Source organism: Megalopta genalis, chromosome 10 (assembly GCF_051020955.1).
Source record: "Megalopta genalis isolate 19385.01 chromosome 10, iyMegGena1_principal, whole genome shotgun sequence".
Classification (NCBI taxonomy): Eukaryota; Metazoa; Arthropoda; class Insecta; order Hymenoptera; family Halictidae; genus Megalopta; species Megalopta genalis.
Window position 1 is genome coordinate 11,955,239 of NC_135022.1, and position 25,527 is coordinate 11,980,765.

At 35.8% G+C, this 25,527-nt stretch overlaps 4 protein-coding genes across 12 annotated transcripts; 1 reads left to right on the forward strand and 3 right to left on the reverse strand.

Moving 5' to 3' along the window:
* Window positions 1-299: 299 nt before the first annotated feature.
* On the reverse strand, window positions 300-4,135 carry LOC117220002 (ribokinase). Its single transcript, XM_033469598.2, has 8 exons — window positions 3,961-4,135; window positions 3,524-3,796; window positions 3,202-3,334; window positions 2,655-2,781; window positions 1,854-2,015; window positions 1,685-1,776; window positions 1,185-1,376; window positions 300-510 (listed from the first exon to the last, which is right to left on the reverse strand). The coding sequence occupies exons 2-8, from the start codon at window positions 3,595-3,597 to the stop codon at window positions 334-336; spliced, it is 957 nt and encodes a 318-aa protein (XP_033325489.1). The 5' UTR covers window positions 3,598-3,796; window positions 3,961-4,135; the 3' UTR covers window positions 300-333.
* A 399-nt stretch (window positions 4,136-4,534) lies between these two features.
* LOC117220001 (HP1 and insulator partner protein 1) lies at window positions 4,535-13,784 on the forward strand. 5 transcript variants are annotated; one of them, XM_033469596.2, is made up of 9 exons: window positions 4,535-4,951; window positions 5,489-9,182; window positions 9,276-9,380; window positions 9,554-9,723; window positions 9,804-9,979; window positions 10,066-10,276; window positions 10,340-10,483; window positions 11,590-11,753; window positions 12,213-13,288. In XM_033469596.2, the coding sequence occupies exons 2-8, from the start codon at window positions 5,537-5,539 to the stop codon at window positions 11,740-11,742; spliced, it is 4,605 nt and encodes a 1,534-aa protein (XP_033325487.2). In that variant the 5' UTR covers window positions 4,535-4,951; window positions 5,489-5,536; the 3' UTR covers window positions 11,743-11,753; window positions 12,213-13,288. The 5 variants fall into 5 exon arrangements, with proteins under 5 accessions (XP_033325487.2, XP_033325486.2, XP_033325483.2 ...); XM_033469595.2 differs by lacking the exon at window positions 12,213-13,288 and adding an exon at window positions 13,573-13,784 and having other exon boundaries at window positions 5,489-9,380; XM_033469592.2 differs by having other exon boundaries at window positions 5,489-9,380.
* Window positions 9,997-11,575, reverse strand: LOC117220003 (U-scoloptoxin(11)-Sm7a). Its single transcript, XM_033469599.2, has 4 exons — window positions 11,303-11,575; window positions 11,043-11,231; window positions 10,771-10,977; window positions 9,997-10,682 (listed from the first exon to the last, which is right to left on the reverse strand). Exons 1-4 carry the CDS (start codon window positions 11,537-11,539, stop codon window positions 10,494-10,496), a joined length of 822 nt encoding a protein of 273 aa, XP_033325490.2. The 5' UTR covers window positions 11,540-11,575; the 3' UTR covers window positions 9,997-10,493.
* Window positions 13,535-24,816, reverse strand: Svil (Supervillin). 5 transcript variants are annotated; one of them, XM_033469588.2, is made up of 26 exons: window positions 23,919-24,005; window positions 23,670-23,849; window positions 23,350-23,508; window positions 23,186-23,274; window positions 22,979-23,111; window positions 22,468-22,714; window positions 20,893-22,311; window positions 19,133-19,845; window positions 18,833-19,056; window positions 18,424-18,743; window positions 17,985-18,243; window positions 17,629-17,890; window positions 17,417-17,515; window positions 17,173-17,341; window positions 16,943-17,100; window positions 16,623-16,864; window positions 16,353-16,554; window positions 15,679-16,292; window positions 15,454-15,604; window positions 15,235-15,386; window positions 14,894-15,163; window positions 14,695-14,818; window positions 14,436-14,630; window positions 14,098-14,372; window positions 13,804-13,959; window positions 13,535-13,700 (listed from the first exon to the last, which is right to left on the reverse strand). In XM_033469588.2, the coding sequence occupies exons 1-26, from the start codon at window positions 23,971-23,973 to the stop codon at window positions 13,614-13,616; spliced, it is 6,954 nt and encodes a 2,317-aa protein (XP_033325479.2). In that variant the 5' UTR covers window positions 23,974-24,005; the 3' UTR covers window positions 13,535-13,613. The 5 variants fall into 5 exon arrangements, with proteins under 5 accessions (XP_033325479.2, XP_076380838.1, XP_076380837.1 ...); XM_076524723.1 differs by lacking the exon at window positions 23,919-24,005 and adding an exon at window positions 24,342-24,816 and having other exon boundaries at window positions 16,623-17,100; XM_076524722.1 differs by lacking the exon at window positions 23,919-24,005 and adding an exon at window positions 24,162-24,816 and having other exon boundaries at window positions 16,623-17,100.
* Between the last annotated feature and the right edge of the window lie 711 nt (window positions 24,817-25,527).

Here is a 25,527-nt window from a genome sequence, read left to right on the forward strand (position 1 = left end):
TCAACTGGTACACAAAAATGGACAATTTGGGAAGAGGAGGTACGCTTATTCTCGAATAATCTCGCCTTGTTGCTAGTTTTGATAGTTACCGATTGTCAACAACTATAAAAACGAACCGCAATGCTCGAATAATCGTATCTCCTCCACCCAAATTGTCCATTTTTGTTTCCAAGTTGAGCGTCAATTAGGAAAAATTTACTGTATCAAGCATAATCGTGTCATGCCTCGTTGCCGATTGTTCCGGCCTTCGTTTCAATGCACAAGGTATTGTGAATCGCGACAGAGAATAGACATTCGGGTACGCTAATGGTACAAGAATCGTTTTTTATTGTCTCATACAAACAATTCCGGTGACAAGTTGTCCCTGGTTGGAAAACTGTTGTGTGTGCCGAGTTTCAGGACGGATTCCGTGGCGATCACGCAGGCTCTTCGGATGCACTCGTTCATCGGAAGCGCTGGGTGATACGCTTTGAAATATGCAAGAGCTCCCAGAAATGCATCCCCGGCTCCCTGCGCATGTATAACGAATATTAGCGAAACGCGGACCGCCGTCCCTCTGAGCAGTAAATCAATTCACGACCACGGTGGTGTTCTTTCCTTCGGTGAGCGAATAAGTAATTAATTCTTCATTCTTCATCACACACAAGCACAATATAAGACTACTCATACATCTCACATTTCACACTTCCAGAAAACAATTTTCAGCAGCTGAGTGAAACATTCATAACCCGAATAAAATGGAATAGGGGCGGATATGGTCAGATGGATTTGCAAGGGCTGAAAGAGGAGGAGGGCAGACGTTGCCCTTTAATGCACTTTACTCGTTTTATTACCCTCATTTTGGTTCAAGGAATTGTTTATGAAAACTTCAAAATTAATTGTTATCAGAACGAGCGTACTAAATCAATTTACTGCAATGGCGGATTTAAAATTAATATAGAAAATCGGTTATTATTTTCGGTCATTATTTTATTTAACTATTTAGTTCACTTTAATCTAATGTTTCACGAAAACAAGAGTGATTTCGACGATATGGAGTTTCTCTACGAGTCCGTGATAAAAAAGGAATGGAAATCTTAATGATGATTTAACATTTTAAGATAAAATATGTCTCCTGAACATTCTTAAATGCTCGAGGCAATTAAAATACAAGTTTCTCTTAGATTATTAAATAGTGTACTTACAGTTGTGTCGACGGGTTGCACAATTTTGGCATTGGGAATTACAGTGGCAGTCCTACACTCCTTGGATGCGAACGCCGCTCCCAATTCTCCCAAAGTGAGAACAACCGTGTTGCAACCGCGGTCCAGCAACTTATCAATGGCTTTCTGCACGTTTGATAGCCCTAGTGTCTCCACCCCGGTCATTACTTCTGCCTATAATTCAGCCATTTAACTACTTTTATATAGAGTAAGTTGGAGAGTGATGGCCCGCTTGTTTTAAAAACATCAGTAAACTGTAGATAATCATATCAAGTAACAAAAAACAAATTATCGACATTTTACAAAAATTGAAATAGAGATTTCACTTTACACAGAGCCATCTGAATGGTAAACATAGGTCATCCGCAAAAATGGAAATAAAAATTTCATTCTATACAGGGTTATCTCACCCTGAGTAGCCGTAGCACTTAAATCATATCCCCTACGCTAAATTTTAATTTGCCAGCCGGCGACCAGCGTACCTCGGTCTCGTTCAAGCAGAATATGTCACAGAGTGATAAAAGCTCCTCGTCAATGTGTTCCATCGCAGGCGCCCCATTCAGAATCGACAGACCTATCGCATTACAGTTTACATAGCTATCATCGTCATTGAATGTGAGGGACAACGACGCATTACCAGACGCAACTAACCGTGGCCTTTATGGAGCTTTAAAGCGTGCCGTGTACCTTCCAGGGAACTCTCCAATTGACACAATAAAACGGCAGCGTCTTTGACTACTTCAGCCGCAGCGTCCACTTGTTTTTCGTTTAACGACGAGTTCGATCCTAATATGATCACTATGCTGTTTTGCCCTGAAAAATAAGTGTTTCGCGGGCAGTAGTGCAACGCGTTTTACATAGTACATGGTGTATTTAAACAGTCTCTGATCTGACATTTTCTTGAAAATTTAATTTCTACGTGTTTTTTTGTTTAGACATATAATCCTCATTTTACCTGTGAATCTTGTTAGCGTAAACCTATTACTACCCTCTGCATTCAATATATTAATTTCTGTGCAGTCTTTATTTATTTATATTGTATTTTTTTTTATTAATACCTTGTGGTACTTTCGTCTAGCGCCGCTATTTACCATTTAGCTGCAAACACGACACCACCGTGGTGCCATCGGCGTTTGCTCAGCATCTTGCGTGCGAAACCAGGGTGATGCCAACGCACGGTAAAATAATTTTTTTTCAGACATGTTAGATGCACGATCTTTATTTTATCAATTGAGCTAATTAAAATGAACCTTCATAAACCACGAATAGCAACCGCCCTAGTAAAAGGTAGGCACAAGAGCACCAGATTTGATGATCTATGTGTAGATTTTATTTTTCGTTAGCGCAAGTACTTATTGAATGCATCGTGTACTAGTCTAAGCGTTATCTAAGATTCAGTATCTAAAGGCACGCTTTTGTGCAGCAATCTGAAACGATTGGCAGTTCTCCTACCGTTATCGTCAACGATGATATGCGCTACGCCACTGTGCTGGTCCTTCTGTATTTGAACGTGATTGATGTTCACGTTCTCCTTCTCAAATATTTTTAAGTATTCTTGAGCATATATGTCTGAACCTAACTATATAAAAAATAAATTTAAAGGGGATCATGATTTTTACGAAATTTTTAATTTATTAAGAATTAACACATGCACCATCAAGATTTCAGCATCATCTATCTTGAAGGTAAGTTATCATTAGATTACAAATGCAAAATAAAAATGGTCTGCATCAATTACAAGAAACAGAAGCTTTTAATCTTCCTGCTGTGTTAATTATTACCCACATCTGTTACAAATACAGGAAATCTGCAGCCTAGCTATCTCAATGCAAATTTCAAAAATAGCTTATAATATTTGTGTATATAATATTATAATATTTATGTATACTCATGTTTTGTGTTTACGTAATACTGTGTTGGGATTAAATAATTATCTAATTGATAGTGCAAGCGTTAATTGAGTTTTGTGGATAAGTAAATGGAGATTAAAGTGTCATACGCAAGCAACAATTGCTGTAGATGCACCGAGCTTTGCGGCAGCTATGCATTGGTTTGCACCTTTGCCACCATACTTTATCTCAAAGTTTTTACCAATTATGGTCTCACCAGGTTTAGGTAAGCGTGGAGAATAGCTAAAACAAAATGTATACCTCCTATAATGGCATAAATATTTCACTCATTTTTTGATATCTAGTTCCATAGTCAAAAAACACATAATCCTGAGCATTTGAAGCTTGTTAAAAATGAAAACAAAACCTATCTACATTTCTTTGCAAAAATTGAGATACAAGTATTTATTTATCACATGTGTTCTGACTTACCAAGTGAAATCAATCATGCACGAACCAACGACAACAATTTTTGGAGACATATTTTTAATTACACATTTACACATTAATGCAGAATTAAAAGTGTAAAATATTTAAGTGGTTATCTGAGTGACTTTGACGGTGAAACTGTTTCTTCTAGCGAAGGCACAAGAATTACTCGGTTTATATAAACGATTAAGGCTTCCTATCAGGTTTTATCACAATTTATCGCATGGACCAATAAATCCCGTAACTGATAAATAATTTGTTTACTGGAGACATAACCTACGACATATGTACATGTTACAGGAGAGAACACAAAGGTCAACGCTGAATACATAATTTAGTAGGTTAACAGATTAAAAGATCAATACGCAAAGTTAATTTGAAAAATGTATTTTTATTCTCAATCATTTTACTTCAATGTGTATACTCGCACAGTTACTTACATTATGTGCGTGAACGTTATCAGCTCGCACGTGTTTGTAAAGAGATTAAAGATAAATTTCTGCACTTTAAAACTTGCAATCTTGCAATTCAATAATGAGAAAGAATAACAAAATTCAATGCAAAAAAGAAAAGAAACGAAAACATAAGCAATCATCGATATGCAAATAGCATTTAAAATTGAACATAAATAAAGCGGCAGTCTACTTAAAAGAGCACGTGTCGCCATCTATGTGCACATGTGCGAACTCGTACATTAAAATAGAGCTTTAGACAAATCTTTTCCATTTTAACGAAATAATAATTTAGCAATTTATGTAAATACTTTTAAGGTAAACTATAAATAACCTTTTAATTTAAAGTAATATTAATTTTTGAACGATATCATTTTATAAAATATTAATGAACATTGAATCACAGTACAGAAATCGGAATGCTTTCAAAACTCCAATATGTATTACAGAGAATACATATTCTTAATGTAAAGCATTTTTCTCTGTTTTATTCTTTTTATTTCGTAGTCACATCTAAGTATCAATGCATTTATGTAAAAAGAATGTATATATATGTATGACAGTCCCACGTCCCACGTCCCACTTAATTAATGTCTGTGTAACTACAGTTTATATTTTCATTTTGTATAGAGAGAATGTCATATTTGTGTGTATTAGAAATATGTATTCTGCTTTTTAGTTTTGCGAACTTGATTTTCGAAAATCTAGTGGAAGTATTGTAAATATCTTACGATAGATTGATGACAGTAGTACATAGCTATGTATCTATAACTACGTATCCCAGATTTCATTCTTGTAAACATTGCGTTGGGATTTAAGGGAGTCATTGTTTCTTCATATGAAATTAGTTTCTATTGTATGTATTATTGAAAGTATTTATTTGACGGTGACGATTGCCCATGAAAGAGTTCCGTGAACGATTGAATAATATGTGATTTTCTTTGGAATCGACAGAGTATGGATACAGCAGTCTTGGTTGGTAAGTTTTCACTCTGCCATTAAAATCATTTTCTATGTAGATCCGACGAAACTATTGCTAAATAATATGATGACGTTAACGAAGCTCCTCTAATTAACAAGTTTTAGTTCAATACATTTTGTAGTGCGAGGGCTGAATAACTTGATCATAGATTAAGTGTATGTACTATCATTTATCATGCCTTCATTTAATCGTCGAAAGATTGAATCATTGAAACATATTATAGTATTTCTGTGTTAAGAATTTTTTGATAGAATCATTGAAACGCTACCGTGCGACTAAGTTAATTGTTGAAATTGTGTTGGCTAAAAAAATGCATAAAGTAGAAATGATGTGCGCTTGATGTTAGGTATATGTGTAAGGTTATGATACGCTTAAAACATTTTTCTCTTGTTTCTTGCTAATAGAGATTTCTCGATGCAAGTTTAATTATTTATCAATAGCAAAAACAATTTGATTCTTATTTTTGAATATTTAACAACTTTGCTTATTGTATTGTGATTGTAAATGATAATAATTATGCTTTCTTGTTAACAGGTCAGTCCATGGTTTATTAAATAAGTGTAATGATCTTAATATTTTACCATGGAACAAGCAGATGTTGAAGTACAGAATAATACTGTTGAAGTACAATCGATACCAATAGTAGATATTTCCACTTCGTTTGATTCACAATCAGACAATCATGTGATGGTCATAGAAAACATTCCTGACGATCAGGAGAATTGTCCCCAGAATTACAAGGATAATGTAGTTGAAGCTCCTTCAACTACAGATGAATATGACTTAAATATTTCAGTGGAGGCAGGTGAAGTCAAAGAAGATGAAATCATGAAAGATGTTAATGCTGACGTAATCGATAAGTTGAATGAACAGATAATTAATAGTGATACACAAGGCGTAATCGATAACAGTCCCTCTGTGGCAGTTAGCAATGATATCGAAGTCGATAATAACCAGGGTACAAAGAAAATAGTAGCAACTGAAGAGAAACAAAAAGAAATTGTAGAATCAAGTAAAGATGAAGACAACGAAAACTATGCAAAGGATAAATTAATAATTGAAGAGAGAATAGAAGATCTAAATGATGATCAAGAAAAAGATACAGATAAAGAAAAAGATGAACAAAGTCTTAAAGAAAATGTTTGTATAGTAACAGATGCTGATGCTCAGAGTCAAGTATTAAGAAAGTCTCCTGATCAGACTCTTGAAAATAAGGACCAATCTTTGCAAGTTACAGAAACAGAGGCAGATTTAACTAAACTGGTTGATAGTGATACAGATGTTATGGTTGTAACTGTAGAGTCAGTAACTCTGAATGAATCAAATGCAACTGTACCAGATCATGTTGTTGTAACTGACTCTTTAGTACTAGACAAAGATACTAAAAAAGCCAACATTGTGAAGGAACAATTTGATTTGATTGACTACAATCAGGAATCTGAGGGAACTATCATTGAAGTAATCTCAACAGAAGTAGTACAGTCTGAGGTCTCAGAAATATCAATCGAAGAAAAGGAAAACGAGTCTTCAAAACATGCAACATCAGACACTGATCCTGCAGCATCAGAAATCACCTGTAAACCAAGAATTGTATATAATATTAGTATTAATGACGGTAAGATAGAGAAGAAACAAAATGATGCCAATCAAGAGAAAAATATAGAACAATTAGAAGCACAGTCAGATAATGAGCTAAAGACTGAAACTTGTGATAGTGCTAACAAGAGTAATGAAAAAGAAAAACATGTTAATAACGAGACCAATATCGCTTCTCCAGCCATGGATAATGTAAAAGAAGAAATTAAAGAAAATGAAATCGATAAACCAACTTCACCGTTGAAGAAAAGAAGTGTTCTTCAGGATATTTTTGATGACTGGGGAGATGAAAATACAGAGGAGGATAATCAGTCAGCTACTAAAGAACAAGACACTGTGGAAATCGAATTGAAAAGTTTATTGGACGACGTGAAAACAAGTCCAGTTGTGGAAGAAGAAACGATTGTGATCGTCAAAGAAGAAATTGCATATATAGAAACACCAATAAAATCAAATAGTGAAAAGACTATAGGAATTAAAGAAAACAAAGAGGTGCAAATATCAAAAGAACAGTCGGATAATAATAAGAATGCAAACAAGCAACATAGTGCTGTGAAGTCGCAGAAAAGGGAATCCATAAATTCTACAACTACACAGAATTTAGCTAAATCTCAAACACTGTCACAACCAAAAGTCGGTCCTCTTGTTAATCGCAGTCGCATTCTACCTTCACAAGCTGAAGTAACAGAAGTTTTGAAGGAACGATTTCGCGAGAAGCAAAAGTTGGTAGAAACTCCTCCTGGACCTGATATATTTTTTGTTAAAAAACTTACACAGAGATTGTCAAGTAAATTAGGTGGAAGCCCGATAAGTCCTTTACCTGCGCTTATACCATTGCCTACTGTTACATCCACTCCTGTAGACAAAAAAGCCACGGATAATGCAGAAACTAATAAAGAAATTAACATAGAAACTAGTAGAGAAAGCAGTTCTGATAATAAAGAATTGTTGGCTATATTAGAGGGTGATGTAGACCCTGACTGGTCAAATTTAAAGCCACCAACTTTAACAGAAGAGGGGAAAGGACCAGTAGATATTGAAGAAAGTGGTCATAACACACCACCAAAACTTGATCCTTTAGTTGAAAGAGAGTTGGCGTTGAAACAACTTCTTGAGTTACCTGTTTCACCTGTTAAGAAAACTCCCCCAAGAAAGAAGAAAACGTTCAAACCTGCACCTTCTAAAGTTATCAAGAATATAGAAGAGAAGTCAGTTCCTGAAGTAGAAAAGGAAGTCATTAGTATTGACCTAGCAAACGATTCAACAGAATCAATTTCAAAAGATGCAACACCAGATGCTGACTCATCTTTGATTATTGACACTACTCCAGAGAAGAGTATAGGTTCACATGGAAAAGAAGTACGAGGAGATGAATCGAGATCAGGTAGAAAACGAAAACTAACAGAGAAAGCTAGAGAACACGAGGAACAGCTTAATATCGTAAAAAGACAGAAAGTGTACAAAAATAAATCCTCAGTAAATAAGAAGCAGCCTCAGGATAATGAACTACAGCCTGTAGCTGATGTAATCTTAGTAACTGAGAATCACGAGTCCCCTAAAGAGGACGATACCACTATTGATATCACAATTGAAGAATCTGATTGTTCAATTACAAAGGAAGTGGTAAATAAAGAGCCTACAAATAAAACAGATTTAACATCGGATAAACTTGAGATTATGCCTCCAAGACGTCCAAAACAAAATCTCAGCAGAAAGGCATCTCAGATTCCTAAGAGGAACATAGTTGTGAAGAAAATATTGAAACAAAACATGTCTTCTGGTAAGAAAGCTGCTTTAAAAGCAAAGCTGAATACTGCATCAAAGAAATCTGCATCAAAAGTTGCTTCAAAATCTAAGCAATCAGTGCAAAGTAGTTCTGGAGATTCCAAGCCGAAAAAAAAGATTATTAACGAAATAGATAGACTGCTCCAGGATGAGGGTGTTGTAAATTTGTTATATGACGTGGAACAACCAGATAAAAAACGTTTCATCCCTATCACTAAGTCTCAAGCGAAGGTTATGGACATCCAAAAAGTACAACGCGAACTGAATTTCCGAAAAAAGTTAGTGCGCAATGCTGTTTTAAGATTGCGTACCGCTACAACAGGTGTGTCGAAAGTTTCTCCTAGGTCGAAAAGAACTTCTATACATATAAGTGAAGTGCAACCAGATAAGAAAGTTGGAGAACAAGCTGCAACAGGAAAATCAAATTCCATTTCCCAACAAGATTTTATTTTGCCTGCAAAGATCAGAAATGCAGCGGACGCATCTATTATAATTAGAAGACATTCGTCCAGTTCTTTTTCCAGCGCATCTGGAAGTCCTAGGGTCAGCATTGACAGCCCAGAAAAAATTGAGGGAACAAAAAACGATGAAGGAGGTTCTCATACGTTGAGGTCCACGAAAAGGAGACTTTCAGATGAGGGGGCGAACGTGAAAAAAAGTAAAAAAAAAGTTGTCCAAAGAGTCGACATGGAAGCTGTAGCTGCTAATAATGTAGAGGACAAAACGCTTCGTCCAAAGAAATCAGATTCCAAAAAAAGTGATAAGAATTCCAAGCAAGTCGATGCAGCAGTAACAGAGGAAACCAGTTCAGGCAAAGTTATAACACGATCGAATGGTACAACTACAGGTAAGGTAACATCGAAAACCAAAAAATCTGCAAAGAACAAAGTTACATTTGCTAAAACAAGTGAGTCAGATAACAATGAAGAATTCTCCAAAGGAGAAGATGAACTTTCAGCCTGCCTTGCAGAAGCTGTAAGTGCTCTTTCAGTAGTCAGTGCTGGAAATCGGTCTGGAAGTTCTACAGCTAATCGTAAAAGCAAAGGTGAAATCTATGATTTCAAAGTGCTTAGAAATGTTTTGCATTCTTTTCTGTGCACTTTTTTTTGTTTTATTGGAAAATGTATATTCTTTAAGCATATGTATGTTACACGCTGCGATATTAATTGTATTTGTATTTAAAAGGAGAATAGAATATTAAACATGAATGATTTTCAGGAGCTGTGAACATAGCTAAGATATTAGAATTGGATAATAATAAGACGAAATCAGAGACAAGAAGTCAATTCAGTAATAAAGAAATCAATGTACGACGGCATGGTAATCTTGTGCAGTTAATACTTACCCCGTCATCCTCGACAAAACTTAAAAATGCTCTTACGTTGCAGGTAAAATTGTTTGAAGCTAATTACTCTTGTGGCAAAATGTCTGAGGTTTTACGAATACAATGTTTGTTTTATATTTCCAGATGATGCAAGAGTTCCGTGAAACGTTATCAATTTTAAAAAGAGACGATGACTGCAGAGTTGTTTTATTAACATCCACTGGCAGCAGTTTTTGCGAAGGTCTAGAACTTTCTATGTTACTACACACAAATAAGGAAGAACGACGACTTCGGGCTCAGGAAATGGCAGACTCTGTTAAGTATGTAATCGCTAAAATTATAAATTTAATATTAAGCGGTAATTTATTATTTTAACAATATTAAACAATTAATTTTTTCCACGCAGAGACTTTATTAAAAGTTTAGCAACGTTTAACAAGCCAATCGTTGCTGGAGTTCAGGGCGTTGCGATTGGTCTTGGAGTAACAATGTTACCTCTTTTCGACCTTGTGATAGCCAGCGACAAAGCAACGTTTAGTACTCCGTATGGGAAATTGGGACAAATTGCTGAGGGAGCTGCCGTTTTCACGTTATCACATATATTGGGAAGTGCAATTGTAAGTGCATCAAATATATTTTATATAGTTAACGCAGAAATTTACTAATATTATCGTTTATAGACGAGCGAGTTACTTTTGGGTGGCAGAACTCTGACCGCTAGCGAAGCATTAAGGGCTGGCCTGGTTACAAGAGTCTTATGGCCTGATAGATTTCAAGTTGAACTGTTACCAACTTTGAAAGCTATGAGTGAACAATCTTCGCAGGTATGCATTATCACAGATTTTTAAACAAAAGGCAGTATGCTCTGTATGCAGGCCCAGAGTAAAGTAATTCCTGAACGTTCTCAGTGGTTCTGTTCTTAAAAATACATAGGTGTTTCTCTGGACAAGAACATTTGTAATACGTTGTGTACAAATCGGATCGTATATGGCCGCAAAATTCATCTCTTTCACACTTTCTTTTCTATAAAAATATTAATAAAACTTATTGAAACATATACAGTATATATATAATCGAGAGTACAAATTTTTGAATGTGCGAATACATTTACCTTGATGCATTTGAAAGTTTGCGTGATAAGATCATCATTCTCGTACGTGTACTTCTGTAGTCTCCAATAGTGTGACTTTGGACAGACACAATTTAACGTTATATTATACGGTATTAGATAAGAATTAGCACTGTCACTTTTGCCGTAGACGTTGGCAGCTTCATCTTTGTGAGTACATACATCCATGTCTGTCGTTGGATTACAAAACTGTGAATTAAAAAATGTCAGAAAAATTATAATCAGATTTTAAAGGGCGGAGTCATAATTTCTACCTCCATGCGCGACCTATTATTAAGCAATTGAGACGAATTTCCGAATTGTAAATTCCATTGCCATGGACATTCTTTGCCATTAGGACAACGACACAGTCTTTCAGTCAAGCTAGACATCCAGAATCGGTCGTGAATCACATTACACGCCTCGTTAATTGCACAATGATGTAAATCACTTTCTCCATCTATCTGTATCAATAGTACATGTTAAATGTTAAATCTTAATGTGCAAAATTTTAAATGTTTTTACTTTTGCATACCCCATCCATGTACTTGAAAGTAACATTGCTTGATTTACTATTGATTATAACATAATAACCGAAACACCTGATTGTTGAGTGTAACAGAAAATAAATAAAAATCAACGCTTTCATGGCACAGATGTACTGTTGAATGATTAAACGTTTAAGAACTGTGTCACTGATGACATTAGAGTAAACCTTATACACTACAGAAGTAACGTACGTGGGAACCTGATGAATATTTATACTATACATTTCATTGGACAATTGTTATTGACTCTTCTATTGGTTTATCTATTTTCCAGTCCATGGAAGCCACAAAGGCCCTATTACGTCACAGCCTGAGGAAGAAATTGGACGCAGCATTGGAGTCAGAGACGTATTTACTAATCCAGCACTGGTGTTCTGCAGAGTGTCAAACTGCTATGAAGGCTTACATTGACGGCAAAGTCCAGTGAACATTCAAATGGTAATCATACATACGTTTTCTCTGTACATTTGTCTTGAATTATTTGTACTTTACATATATGAATAGAAAAAATACTGAAAATAATATTAATATTAATAATAATATATGGGATAATAATTTTGATGGAGTATTACATATAGTGGTAAACATTTTATAAATGTGTATAGCAATATAGCAAAATGTAAATACATATTTGTCATTTGTTATATATAATTTGTATATGAAGCTGTACAATATATCATTTCTTATTAAAACGATTGTCTTGCAGTCAGTTCTCATGTTATTAATGGCACAAAATGTTGTGTTGAATTAATGTTCGTGCAATATATAAAATATGGAATGAAAAATCGTTACGATGTACCAAAGTAGCAATTTTATTTAAAATTACAACATATTGCAAACTATAACATAGAAAATAATTGAAGAGTGACGTAATAAAAATAAAATTATGTGCTACAGATGCCCAACGATTTGAATGGAAGTACTAGCCACATATTCCGACACAACAACTAGTATTGTAAATTGGGTACGAAGAATAATAACAAGATAATTAATTCGGGAGACATTAAAGTGAGAAAAGGAATCGTGATTCCGGTGTGTTAATTAACATCAATGCACGATTATTTTTAAGATAAAACAAGTAATAATGTCGAATCATTCGATCAGATGGACTATTTTAATATTAGGTCGTTTAAGCACATACACTTTCCGTAACATGTTATTCTTGCTAGAATAAAAATAAAACGACCATCATAAGCACTGTGGTTGATATTGTGTTCTTTACATATACATATATTTGAATTGATTAATCGTGAATAGAGTAGTTGCAAAATTACAAATTATTTCAACTTTAGTATAATTTTTTTAAACTTATTATACTATCGTGCCTTGGTGAACTTGTAAAAAAATAATGGAGACCACTAGACATAGAGGAAGAAATTTGTAATTTTTACTCTGAAAAAGCAACAAAAAGTACAAGTATATTTGATTGATTATTAAAAATAACTAAATGTTTACCAAATTGCTTTTTCATAGCGATTGTTTGTTAATTGTGAGTTATTATAATTTGTTTAAAAGAAAAATTTCCTATACCGACTTTTCGCAAAATTATTAATTGTCATTTGCGTATATAAAGTTCTCAATTTGTTAATGAATTTATGTTAGTTACAAAGTAATTAAATTATTGTATGATGTGAACTCTGTACAGCTCTGCGATATCATTACGAATTATATATACCGAAACAGCGTAAGATAAAATTATTTTAAAATCACGTTTGTTTTTTTTGGAGATAGTACAAGAGAAGAAGTCGATTTGAAAGAAAATTTGAGGGTATATAAAAGGATTCATGAAATAAAACTCAAGGCAACATTGAGAAATTTCATTGAATACTGTTCAAAAACACAGAGTATGTTGTAAAGAATACAGTCGCTCTTGTACAAATGTTACACATGTAAGAATAAGCCATTCTAAAACATATTGTATTATCAATGAATATAAAGCCCATACAAATATAAAGGAAATATTCACAAGCCAATTTATGTTTAATATGTATTAAAAATATATAATCACCTATCTATATTTATATATATATATATGTATATATATACGTATGTATAAGTATAGTATATATTATATTTGAGACAATAGTAAACATCTTCAACTGCATTATAATATTAGTTCTCCTTCGGTTGATAGGCAACTTTAGACGTATTTTTTTAAACGCGAATTCATATATATATATATATTGAGAAGTTAAAAAATTTTAATGTTATAAACATCGTAAAACAATTAACAAAAACTTTATTAAACGCTTTACAGGGGCAGCTATTACTCGTAGGATCGGCAGTAGGGGCGTTTCATCAGAAAAGCCCGATTTCTTTTTTGAGATTCACTTGTTTCCAAACTGGAAGATCTTGAAATTCTTCTTTGCTCATTCCTAGTAGCTCCTGTAAGAAAAAACGGATCAATTGCGTAACATTTGTAAGTAAAACTAACGTGTTTAATAATAAATTTTTTCATTTAGAAACAAACTTAATTGATGAAACTAACTTCAAAGTGTTGTTGAGATAAATACAATTCCAGGTGTGTAGGATCCACTCCTTCTGGTAAGGGTCGTTGCAATAATTGAGCGGGGGGATAAGTGCTTTTAGTTAGTCGAGCTAACTCGTTTTCCACTGACAATACTTCTCCGGGATTGCGACCATCCTAAAACATTTATTTTAGTTGTAAAATCCTATCGTATAAAGTCTAACAAAATTTAAAGTTTAAAAATATGATTTCTCTTTGCAAATGAAATGACTTGAAACATATAATTACTGCTGGTCAGTCAAATTAGAAATATACCTCTATGTTTATTTCTGCGATATCATCCCGATATGTCCACGTAGGGAATAAATTGATAAACCGCAATGGTTCAAGGCCAGCCCAGACTAGATAAATTGGATACTTCGTAGTTTCTGGATGCAAGTTTTGCCAATATTGCATAGCCGTTGTCATGGCAGCTCGTCTTTCTGCCTGCCATCTGACTGCTTTACTTCCAGTTTGATCTTCTGCTCCAGTGTCAGGCCACCAGCCTTGCCATATCCACAATTCATTTATGTTATCCAATAAAAATAGTGCTACAACAATAGTATCCATATAGTGCTTGATCAAAATTCAGCAATTTAGAGGTATCAGTTTACCTGGTTGATTTACTTGATACAAATCCTCTTGTAGAAAAGGGAACGGCGTTGTCAAAGAAGCGCGATGAGGACATAGTATCTCTGCAGGTTTAAATTCTTTAGAAATACTTGATAAATGGAACAGTCTTGGAGTATGTTCCTGCAATTGATCTTTCTCCAACGATACGTACAATGATTTATTCATTCCTCCTAATGCTGTAAACAGAATGTCTCGTTAAAACGTTCGCAAAAAGTATATCGTTTATAGACACCTGCTCACCATTAAAGAATTCCTCCGGTTCAATTCCTTCATTAATTTCTATAATTTCTATATCACCTTCGGACGAGAAGTGGGTTTCCTGAGGTCGATTTTCTTGTATTTTTTTTGCCACACTGATCGCATTCTACGAATAGTGATTACATGTAATAGTACCCTAGTTCTATAAAATAAAAACGCACGAATAGTCCCAGAAGTATACCTTTTTAATATGAAGTAACGCATTAGATCCATGCCACACATAAATTTTATCGTTTTTGGAGTCTAGTAATAAAAGAGAACCTCTGCTCCTTAATTGACGAGTGCTACAAGGAATCTCTATCAAAGACACCTCTGACTCTAAGGTACCTCGACATATGTACAATCGCCACCTTTCATCCTTCTTATCATTCTTTTTACCAGAATGTACAATCATTCCGCCTGAGAATAAATTAAGAAATGCGGCTGGCTCGTGTCCTTGAACTACACGAAGCTATAAAAAACATTAGTAAATTTACGGTGCATTTCAGATTTGTGTATTTTCTTAATTCGATCATTAATTACCTGAGGTGCTTGATCGCTATCTAATTGGATAGTTAGTAGCGCTGCTGCACCTTGTTCGTTCAAGGACGCGCTTTGTCCTTGCCACATGAAGTAGACAGAGCGATCACGACCCTTTGCCGAATGCTTCGAAGGCATACCACTTAACCCGCGACCTATAAAACAAGAAAAACATGTTTAAAATTTTCTTAAAAATTATATGTAGTAATTATCAATATTCACCAGTAATAGTAACTGAATACATCCAATGTACAATATAACTATCTCCAGAGTAAAATTGACCAACAGACGAATCATCCAAAAGGGTATGGGAAAATTCATCAATGTGCCATACTTTCACGCTCGTTGTAGTAACGACATACTGTTTTTTCAACTATAAAATAAATTAACACGATATCTTTTGATTCTTATATTTTCGATCTATGAAACATTAATTAAGATATTTACCTCGTCATCATACCAACCAGTCCCTCTACCCAAATGGCTCCCTTCGAGAGCTAAGTCAACGGGCGTGGTATTTTCCTCTAATAAATTATCAATATTGCACGGTTCTATAATTATAGTTCCATCGACTTGTTCTTTGCTCGTTTCGCCGCGAACTCGTATAATTCCTGAGGCATGTGGCCAATCGAGGAATTTCTCTCTGAAGAGTATCGTTTCTACGTGTTGCGTCAACTTGGCGAGCAAGCACCATTTAGGTCTGTTTTCGGCGGATTTAGATTCTACCTGAGAGACGGTACGTCTACCGATCATAGACGCAGCATTAATTGGACACACGTCGCATTCAGTATAATCGTAACCCTCCTTCCACATTTCTGTGGCGAGATTCGTTGCAATTTTCTTCTTGTCGACGGATGCCACCTTCCCGCTCCATATGTACATTTCGCTACCAAAATCAAATACTAGAACCTTGTTTGGGTCGAGCATTTCAATTTTTGGTATAGCACCCCAATACTTCTCAAGAGGCACCAGTTCTTCATCTTTGATCTCATAGATCATGTTCGTATGTATCATAGCTGTCTCGTAAAGCTCATCTTCGTCGGGGTGACCAGCATCGAAAACTACAATTAATACAATAGATTATTTATTGAATTATTTATCCGCATCAAAGGATAACTTACCATCTACGTTTTCATTCTCGGCGCCAAGATAATTCCAGAACTTCTGCAGCTGACTTTTCGTACACGTTACCTTATCTTCGTTAATAGTGATCACTTGGGACGCCTGAGTGCCAAGATCTTTGTTCTGCTGAATGGTCATGGCAATTTTTGCACCGCGAACCTTTTCGATAACGTTGCAGTACTTCCCAATGTAATTATATACCTGAAGAAAATTCATGGATTAGTAACAACATCTTTTAATTAATAATGTCAAATTACGTTTTTGTTTACTTCTGTTTTTGTCACTAGTACAAAATTGTCACCGCTGTTAATGTTCTCTGCAATCGGTTCGATTAATTTTACTTGCACGTGACGTCTTCCTTTGATCAAAATCAACATTAAATCTTTGTATGGTTGTAACTTGTTCGTCGATACGTTTGACTCTGCAACGTTCCTCAATGTAACATTACTAAAATCTTCGGTGGATGCCAGACCAGCTAGAGCTTCCATGGCCAAAGATGAATTTTTAGCCACTGTAAAAGAAATTAAAAAATAACTTAAAATTATAATGGAATCAAAATAAAATATTGAGTCTTTGATATATGGCTTACATTTTTCGACATTTAATTGCCTCATTACTTTCTCCGCAATACCAGTTCGTACCTCAGTATATTCCGATCTTAGATCAGTTCTCGCTGCCAGCGCTCTTAGAGGATTTCTGGATATAACGCGTCGCCGTTGCAATCGTATATTGCGCCTCTGGACTAGTCTGTAAAAATGTAAAGCTGTGAAAACCGCAGATTGAAATAATCCATAATAATTGGCAAATAAAAGAATTTACAATTCCGATTGCGATGTGATGATATCAAAATCGCTCTCATTTAGGTCGACAGATTCAGCTTCGCATCTATCCAAAGAGATTCCAGTATAAAAAGAGGTGAACGTTTCATCGTCTATCTTGGGTATCGATACAGTCGGTGACATATGTTTCTCGGATTTATTTTCTTCTCCTGTAAACCCAACAATCAGAAAGTATTAAATATTATAAAAATATTAATTACACTGATAAGAAAGCATCCACTAACCACTGTCATCGCTTGTAGGTTCCGAGAAGCTTATCCGCAATTTACTGTACGAATCCTTACTTGGACTGGTCGGTGTAGACATCGCATCTTTTGTATATCCTGTAAAAGATGTGTACTTTCAGTATCTTATTTGTATTTACGTTTAACACAGAAATCTTTAGCTATTGAGTCGCTATTTAATCTACAAAAACGGTTCATAAATTAAGTATTACCCCTTTTGGCCCTGAATCGTTCTGGCCGCGGTGTCTTCTTTTTCCTATCTATAGTAACTTCGACGAGTGGTGAACGTGGACCAGTTTCTAGTTTCTCTGGTAGTTCTACCTTCATTCTTCCAGCTACTGTGAATTTCATCGCGTCGGACGTGGCTACCCTCTTTTTCCATCCTTCTGTGGCAGATTCTAACTTACCAAGACAATCAGCTAAAACACCTTGCTTGATACTCAGTTCTTCTTTGGGCGATGAACCCGATCCATCCTGATCAAAACCATTGCCATTAACAACAGATTAGCGTCTTAGAAAACAAAGGATTTTCTTACAGTAACGATGACAAATAAAAGAAAATACACACCAATGAGATAGCTGATTCCGACGCTATGCGCCGTTTCCAATTTGTATTGCCACTTCGTTGAAGGGCAGCCAATCGGTCTGCGATACTCATACTCGGACCATCGCTGGTATCTACTGATGGGATTGCCTGTGTCGCACTGCGACATAATCCTGGCAACGCTATGCCATGTTGTTTTGATACAGTTCCACTGGACATTTCAGTTTCAGGCTTTTTGTTGCTAATCGAGTGGTGACTGGCGCTCTTCAACAACGAAGCGTACCTACAAATGGATAATTACAATATATGTGTATACAATACCCATACTGTTCAACCTAATCTTATCAGCACTTATAGGAATGATTAAAAAAATTTGACGTCATTTAAGAGTAACGTTTGCCTATGTATTTTACGAAAGAAATATGTATTAGTCAACTTGGTGTGTCAGCAAAAGGTGTCTCACCTAGTTTGTTTTGAAAAAATAGATTGACGAAGTACACCTTCGTTTTTTATGTTGCTGTTATAATCTCCCGAGGAGGAAATCTCCTCGTTGTCTGCCGTTTGAGAAGTTCTCTCATCTTTTTTGGATGCAGAGATGTCAGTTCGAACATTACTTATGTCATCTAACGCGGATTTCATTCTTATTCTATTTAGTTCGTCCTGATTACCATTCTTCTGGAAAGGCACGACGGTTCGTTTAGGGTCAGATTGCCTACCTTCCGTATTGTGGCCACTGTCCCAATTATACTGTGTACCATAATTACTTTCCCTCTCATTTCTTGTCTGTGAATAGAATTTTTCGTCATGTATTCTTTATATCGTTATGAAAATATTTAGGCGGCTGTGGCTACCTCGTTTGCTTCGCTACTTACTGTCTTTTCTTCCAGTTTAATCTTCAACGAAATGCGCGTGGAATCAGAATTTTCAAGCGTCTGCTGTTCATGCTCCGCGGACTCTTTTTTAAGTACAGATTTTATTAACTTCAAACCCTCGAGCTCGGGGCTCTTAGTTCTAAACGCGCTCTGCGGTTTTAAAGTACTTTTTGGTAAATCAACCTGAGAAACACTCATTAGTTCACAGAGCTCTGGAGTAACATCTGTAACAGTTAATTTATTACTTGGACCTTACATCTTTTTCAGAATTGACACGCTAGCATCAGCCTAAGTACTCACTGTTATCTAGTGAACATTGGTGAATAGAATTTAAAGGAGATATTCGAGATGCTACTTCGACCTCCTCAGAAGTAACCGGTTGTGTTTTATAGCGAGTAGCTGGTCGTCTTCGAGAATGTCGGTCCGTTGACATTTTATCGAACTCTACGGTCGTCTCGGGATCAATTTTTTGATTAAAAAGGCGCACTCGTTCCGCCAGACTTAATTTAGAAGGATCATATTCATCGTCGACGTTCGTATCCGTCGTGCTTGACTTTATATTCGAGTTACGTTGATTCTGTAGAACTGCTTCCTGCACTTCTTGAAAAGTTACCGGTTGGGTGCTGAACCTATCGTTCCCCTGAAGTTTACGATCTCTATATCGCTGTATCCCACGTGAACCCTTACTCGGTGTCCTCTGGGATAAATTCTCCTTCTCTTTACAATTTGCTTTCTCTTGCAACGCTTTGAAATGCTGTGCCATCTTAGAAACACTGTTACTGCGATGCACGCCGTTGCTCTCTTGAAAATCAACGTCGTCTTGCTTCCTCTGCAAAGTCAACACTTCGTTGTTCATGCGTTCCTTGCTGTCAGTCATTTTGGTAGAGAGTGTAGCACTTTTCTCCACACTATTATTTACAGGAGGTTCATATACGGTTACTTGATCCCCTGTCTCTGCTTCAAGTACTAACACAGACTGTTTCTCCTTCTCCACAGACTTTTCTTTTGCAGTGCTATAATTAGACGTAACAATAATTTATTAAAATATTTGCTCCGATCTTCCCAATATCACTACAGCTTATAGAATGTATTGTCAAGTTTAACAGCATATCACCAATGTTAGTTCCACAGTACAAAAAATTTGTAGTTTCTAATCTAAATTATGCACACAAGCATACTTAATGAGTAATACTTTCAGGGACTCGAGCATTTTTTATTTTAATTGTCTTAGAAGTGTTGTAACACTTGAGGTGACACCTTAGTGTGTACATGTATTCCTAAAATTGATCAAATTGATGATACATTCAGCAAAGAGTGTTGAGAAGATAAGCGCATCTTTGGCCGAATAAAATGCAGAACTGATTTTACACAGGTAAAAAAAGAAGTACAAAAGCACTACCTCCAAAGCCCGAATTAACTTTTAAATAGGTGTACAGGTTGTATGTGCGCTCCGATTCTCTGTTTTCTGGTAGCTTTCAGAATTGCTAGGTGGTCTATAATTAAACTTGGCACAGATTCAAAGCCTTACCAAACTTACATATTACTATATCAAGTAAATGTGTAAACAAATATCAATGTAGAATATCAGAAATTGGTAATACAGACAGCTAACTGCAAGCTGTTCAAGTAAATATTACTATTATTATAAAATTAGTAACATGCGATGGTCACAGTTCTAATATTTGATAAATTAGTCTCTACTTATTACACGTCAAACATAACTAAGTAAAACATTAGTAAAATGAACGTCTTTCGAAACATTGGCAAAATTTTTTAATTTGAAAGAGTAAATAGATAATTTTAAATCATAAATCTATATACCATTTCACAATATACATTTTTCAGAAAATATACAGGCCGTCTTTGTTACATGATCTCGTCTAAATATCTGCCCCATTGATTGTTACATGAGAAAACTTCTCAGAACAAAATCATACTGTTTTTCAAGGTGATTTTTGCGAGATTTTGACATCCTGAGAAGTTTGTTCACACAACAATAAATAAGGTAAACATTAAATGATCCGATTTAGACACCCTGTAGCAAAGCTCGTATTACATACCTGCTTAACGTGTCAGAAAAAATAGCAGACACATTGGCACTCTCGCTACCCAGGAAAAGGTCTGTCTTTAAATAGTTACTATTGGTCGTTAATCTTGTTTGTAACTTATCTTGTAACACGTCGCTCATGGACGTTAACTCGAGCGATCGTCGTTTATTAAGTACACCGGTGAATTCGTTAGGAATAGTAGAAGGCTGTACATGGCCCACGGATTGTGCCCTTTTTCGTAAAAATAAATCGGCTGGTTCGTTGCACGCCTCATCGGAGACGGCAGTTTCGTCGTGCAAGTTCAAACGGACTCGTGATTCGTTGTCTTTGCTGCCCGATTGTTTCAATATAGGTCGCACAGAAGAATCGTTCTCCGTGGCAGCGGACGTTCTACCTTGTATTGAACGGTTTCTAAGCATAGACAGTTTCTTCGGCGACGTTAACTCTGTCTCGTAAGCGCAATCGTCTTGCGAATTCTTTCGTGAACACTTCAAAATAGTCTTTTTCGGTTTGTCATCATGCTCGTCCGACTCGGTACTTGACTTCTTTTTCAGTATCGGCCGTGGCTCTAGAGACGGTGGATCGCTACCAAACGATTCCTCTCTACTGTGCTTTTTCTTCAGTATCGGCCTCACCTCGGAGCTATCAAGTATTTCCGGACCGGTCGCACTTGTTGCATCCGTTGTAATGGTCACGTGGTGATTAACATTATTTGTACGTAGGCTATTTGTAGATTTCCTTTTGAGTATACCCTGTGGCTCCGAAGAACCAACTTGCCGGTCCTCTCTGTCGTCTTCCCGGGACGATTTCCTTTTTAATATGGAGGTAGGCTGAGAATCAAGGCTCTGGTCTCTCTTGATGATCTCGTCCAAGGACGATCGCCTCTGATTCTTCAGAATCGGCCTGAACTCGGAGTAAGGATTATCGGTGAAAGAGATGTCCGGTGAACAACTACGGCGCCGAAGAATTTCACTCTCATCCAAACTACTGCGCTTCTTCAAGATACCGTGCCTTTTGTGAGTAGGCTCTACCACAGACGGCGAGAACGTTACCGGTGGCAATACTGCGTGAGTGAGGCTTGATAAAGCTTGAATCCCCTCGCTGTCGAACATCTTATGTTTCAAAATCGAAACCGGTGTATGCGGGTGATTGATGGGTCCATCCTGGGTGTGCTCGTCATTCGATTTCTTTAAAATAGAACATTTCCTTGGCGATGATTGCGAGATGTGTACGTTGTTCGTATTACTTTCTGTATTACTACTGGAGTTCGCCTGCGACGATGTGCTAGATTGATTTTCCAATTGTGGTCCATAATTTGAAGACAAGTTTGCTTGTGACGTGAGTCTCTCGACGCGTTCTATCGTGGACTTCGTCAACGCTGTTAACGCATCGACCTTTCGTGAAACCTCTGAATCACTATGGCCGCCGCTACTGTAAAATTTTATTCGATATTAATCCCTTCTCTCTGGCAACAGAACGATAAAAGAACATAGAGAAAATAAAATAGAGTAACAGAGACAGTATGCAGGACATAAATCACAGATACATACAAATAAATGTTCTCAAATGGTGAACAAATAAAATTACCTAGTTCGTTGTATATTTGAATATTTAGTGCTTGCAAGAGGATTAACAGAAGGCGTTGTAGAGGTTTTTGGATGATTTGTAACATATTGAGTACTAACTTTCGGATAAGCCGTTTTCAACTCAACCAGCTTTTTACTTAAATTAGTCGATAGCTGACGTTGATTACTAGAATTCGAAGTAGATATTGTATCGGATATGTAATTTTGCTTAGTTGATTGTCTTCTGGTTCGTCTATCATTACAGTCAGCTAAAAATAATTAAGCCCGTTAATTATTTGATATGCATATTAATCATTAGACTGCATCTTTATGCGATTCACAAAGACAGAAGTAAGACAATACTTATGTACTGATTAACACTTTCGCATGAAATGACTCACTAGATGGAAACTATCGACTGTTACGAATGACGTATTTTTCCGTCAGATTATTAGGAACTATCGGCGTCCTTAGTCTATTGGCTCGGACGCGAAAGTGTTAATAATCAACAATTGTATTATTAGATTACATACACTGAGTTAAACGATCTCCTGTTGTTGTTGTTTCCATGCTATGCGACTGATTTAAATACGATTTTCTCTTGTAGCTCTTGTCCCTTTTTCTTACAGGATTTATAGCGCTACTGTTACCTAATATTGAATTTTCCTGAATACATTGTCAGACATTAGTTTGTTCCTATTAATGTACACACTATTGTGAAATTATAAATAAATGCTTACATCCTTCATAGATGTACTGGTCCTAGGTTGGAGACCTAAAGGAGCAGATGTTTCAGACATACCTAATCTCCTTGAAATCAATGTTCCACCTGTATGAATAAAATGAATATCATGACGATGACAGTACCATGTTGAAATTTAGATTTATTTTTAATATGACCTACCATTAGGGGATATAATGGAGGCAGCTCTCAATCTGGAAGCTTTAGTCTCACGAATTGGTGTTGTTTTATGCAATGAAAGAATCTTACCACTCTCTTTACTCTCTGATCTTGAAATTAAACGACTGTTTTTTTCCAACATGGAGGTACGAGTCTTATTCTCTGTTACAAAGGCATTCAGAAATATTTGTATCAAATTGAAGTACGTTGCACATACTCTAAAAATCTATATATTGTTTAGCAATTGTTTCAAATGAGTCATAACATTATAGTTGTATAATTATATGTATAGAAATTAATTGATAATTCTTAAGAATACTTACTATTCATAGCACAAGGTGTCATACTCTTTTTAACTGCACACTCTGCACTTTGTTTGTTCTGTGTTTCATTGTGGGAACAAACATTTTGATTCTCATATTGTGTACTATTATTCTCTGTTCCATTCGAAGAGCTCTCTCCGCTGGCTGCCATTAAAACTGTAGCTCCAGCAGCTACCATTCCTAAAAGTAGGCACATATCATAACTGACACTTTTTAGTATGTTCGTTAATTATCACCTAATTCACCTACCACATATACCCACACAGGCATATTTAATTTTTCGATGGCCAAACATAAAGGTCATATAGGAGTAAAGTATAAATTCTAAACGAAAGAATTGAATTCGACTGAATTTGACAACTGAAACTGTTCAATAAATAAATAAAGAATCACGGCGAGCGTTTTTAGGAGTAATTCATTTATTCCTCAAGAATTCAGAACATATGCTTGCACGGTACAGAATCTAAAAATAGCCTTAACAAATGTTTTCACCTGTCCAGAAAATGTAATTCAACCGTACATATTGTTACAAAAAACATCATAACATTCTACATCTCGACAGATCGTAACACCGTCGTTGTTATCAACGTTTTCTGATAGCAATGCTCGGATGTTTACAGTGTTCTCCTGCTTTACAATGTGAATTATGACAAAGACACTCCTCGAACTTACTGAATTAATGAAACGTTTGTTTCATCGCAGCCATATCACGATTCAAAACAAATCTACAAATAATGAAGAACGCAGCCAGTGACGCAGATGACTTATGTCGTTATCACAGCTATTGAATAAGTACGACTTATAAAATACATATAAAAAGCACCCAGACAAGACGGGTGAATGTACAAAATTCCGTGTGATCTAGATCCGTTGCGAGCGAAACGATTTACAATGGAAAGAAAAATGTTCTTCCAGGACAGATCGCACAGGTATTAGTCATTACAATTTCTCTCATAACGAAGTTCGACGAATAGAACCGAAGATAGGTGACACACCGAACCAGATGGCGTTCCTCGAATCAAGTTAATACCGACAATCATTGCCCATTTCGCTCCAACAGTCAAAAAGTTACTAGTTGAAATAAGAATTCTATCTTGACCAGTGATATGCAATTGTATATATACATATGTAATACAGTTTTTACAATAATGCCACAGAAATATCACATAATTACGACTAAATATTCTTCCTAATAATTGCTTACTGCGTGCCGAACTTCCTTCAATCAAAATGTTGCAGTGACATTTGTTGGCTGTGCTGCTTTTAATTAATATTTAATCGTTTTATATGTAAGAATTCAAAAAGAAGAGACACTTGGCGCCATCTACAAAATGGCGCGAACCATTGATACAAAATCGAAATTTCCGCATACTTCTTACAATAATGTATTTATTTATCACATGACAATTCTCGATACATTATTTTAATAATTTTATTCGTTGATACTATTCCTGGCAATAAGTATTTGGCCAGATGCAATAGTAATGAACTAATTTTAAAAAACGAGATTGTTTGCCTAGAATCCGTAGCTACGTGATGCAAGTAAAGGACACAGTTATCGACAAAATAATAGATTTACGCTTCCCAAGTTTATGTCCTTACACGAGACTATTTTTTATGGAAAATGAGTCATTCGAAAGATGAAGGTTCATAGCAGCGTGCCGTTCTCACTATTTAACGATATTATTCAGATATTTAGTAATGTAATTGTAAAAATGTCGGCCAAAAATTAAGTCGTAGAATCCAAGAATTTTTATGCCATTAGATGAGTTTTGTGGGTGAAATCATGAGAACGGCGCGTTGCTATAAATCTCATCTTTCGAATGACTCATTTTCCAACGAAATATATTCTAATATA

What these genes read in the sequence shown, in the direction of transcription:
- LOC117220002 (XM_033469598.2), bottom strand. Translation starts at nt 3,597, where the DNA reads ATGTGTAAATGTGTAATTAAAAATATGTCTCCAAAAATTGTTGTCGTT. An exon ending in AAAGCTCCATAAAGGCCACG is followed by an intron (nt 1,777 to 1,853) that starts GTTAGTTGCGTC and finishes GTAATGCGATAG; the next exon opens with GTCTGTCGATTCTGAATGGG. An exon ending in TGCAACCCGTCGACACAACT is followed by an intron (nt 511 to 1,184) that starts GTAAGTACACTA and finishes ATACATGCGCAG; the next exon opens with GGAGCCGGGGATGCATTTCT.
- LOC117220003 (XM_033469599.2), bottom strand. Translation starts at nt 11,539, where the DNA reads ATGTATAGTATAAATATTCATCAGGTTCCCACGTACGTTACTTCTGTA. An exon ending in CTTTCAAGTACATGGATGGG is followed by an intron (nt 11,232 to 11,302) that starts GTATGCAAAAGT and finishes CTATTGATACAG; the next exon opens with ATAGATGGAGAAAGTGATTT. An exon ending in ATAATAGGTCGCGCATGGAG is followed by an intron (nt 10,978 to 11,042) that starts GTAGAAATTATG and finishes TTTAATTCACAG; the next exon opens with TTTTGTAATCCAACGACAGA.
- Svil (XM_076524721.1), bottom strand. Translation starts at nt 23,973, where the DNA reads ATGACCTTTATGTTTGGCCATCGAAAAATTAAATATGCCTGTGTGGGT. An exon ending in TGCCTGTGTGGGTATATGTG is followed by an intron (nt 23,850 to 23,918) that starts GTAGGTGAATTA and finishes GCCTACTTTTAG; the next exon opens with GAATGGTAGCTGCTGGAGCT. An exon ending in ACCTACAAGCGATGACAGTG is followed by an intron (nt 17,342 to 17,416) that starts GTTAGTGGATGC and finishes TTGGGTTTACAG; the next exon opens with GAGAAGAAAATAAATCCGAG.
- LOC117220001 (XM_033469595.2), top strand. Translation starts at nt 5,537, where the DNA reads ATGGAACAAGCAGATGTTGAAGTACAGAATAATACTGTTGAAGTACAA. An exon ending in ATATATTGGGAAGTGCAATT is followed by an intron (nt 10,277 to 10,339) that starts GTAAGTGCATCA and finishes TATCGTTTATAG; the next exon opens with ACGAGCGAGTTACTTTTGGG. An exon ending in TGAGTGAACAATCTTCGCAG is followed by an intron (nt 10,484 to 11,589) that starts GTATGCATTATC and finishes TCTATTTTCCAG; the next exon opens with TCCATGGAAGCCACAAAGGC.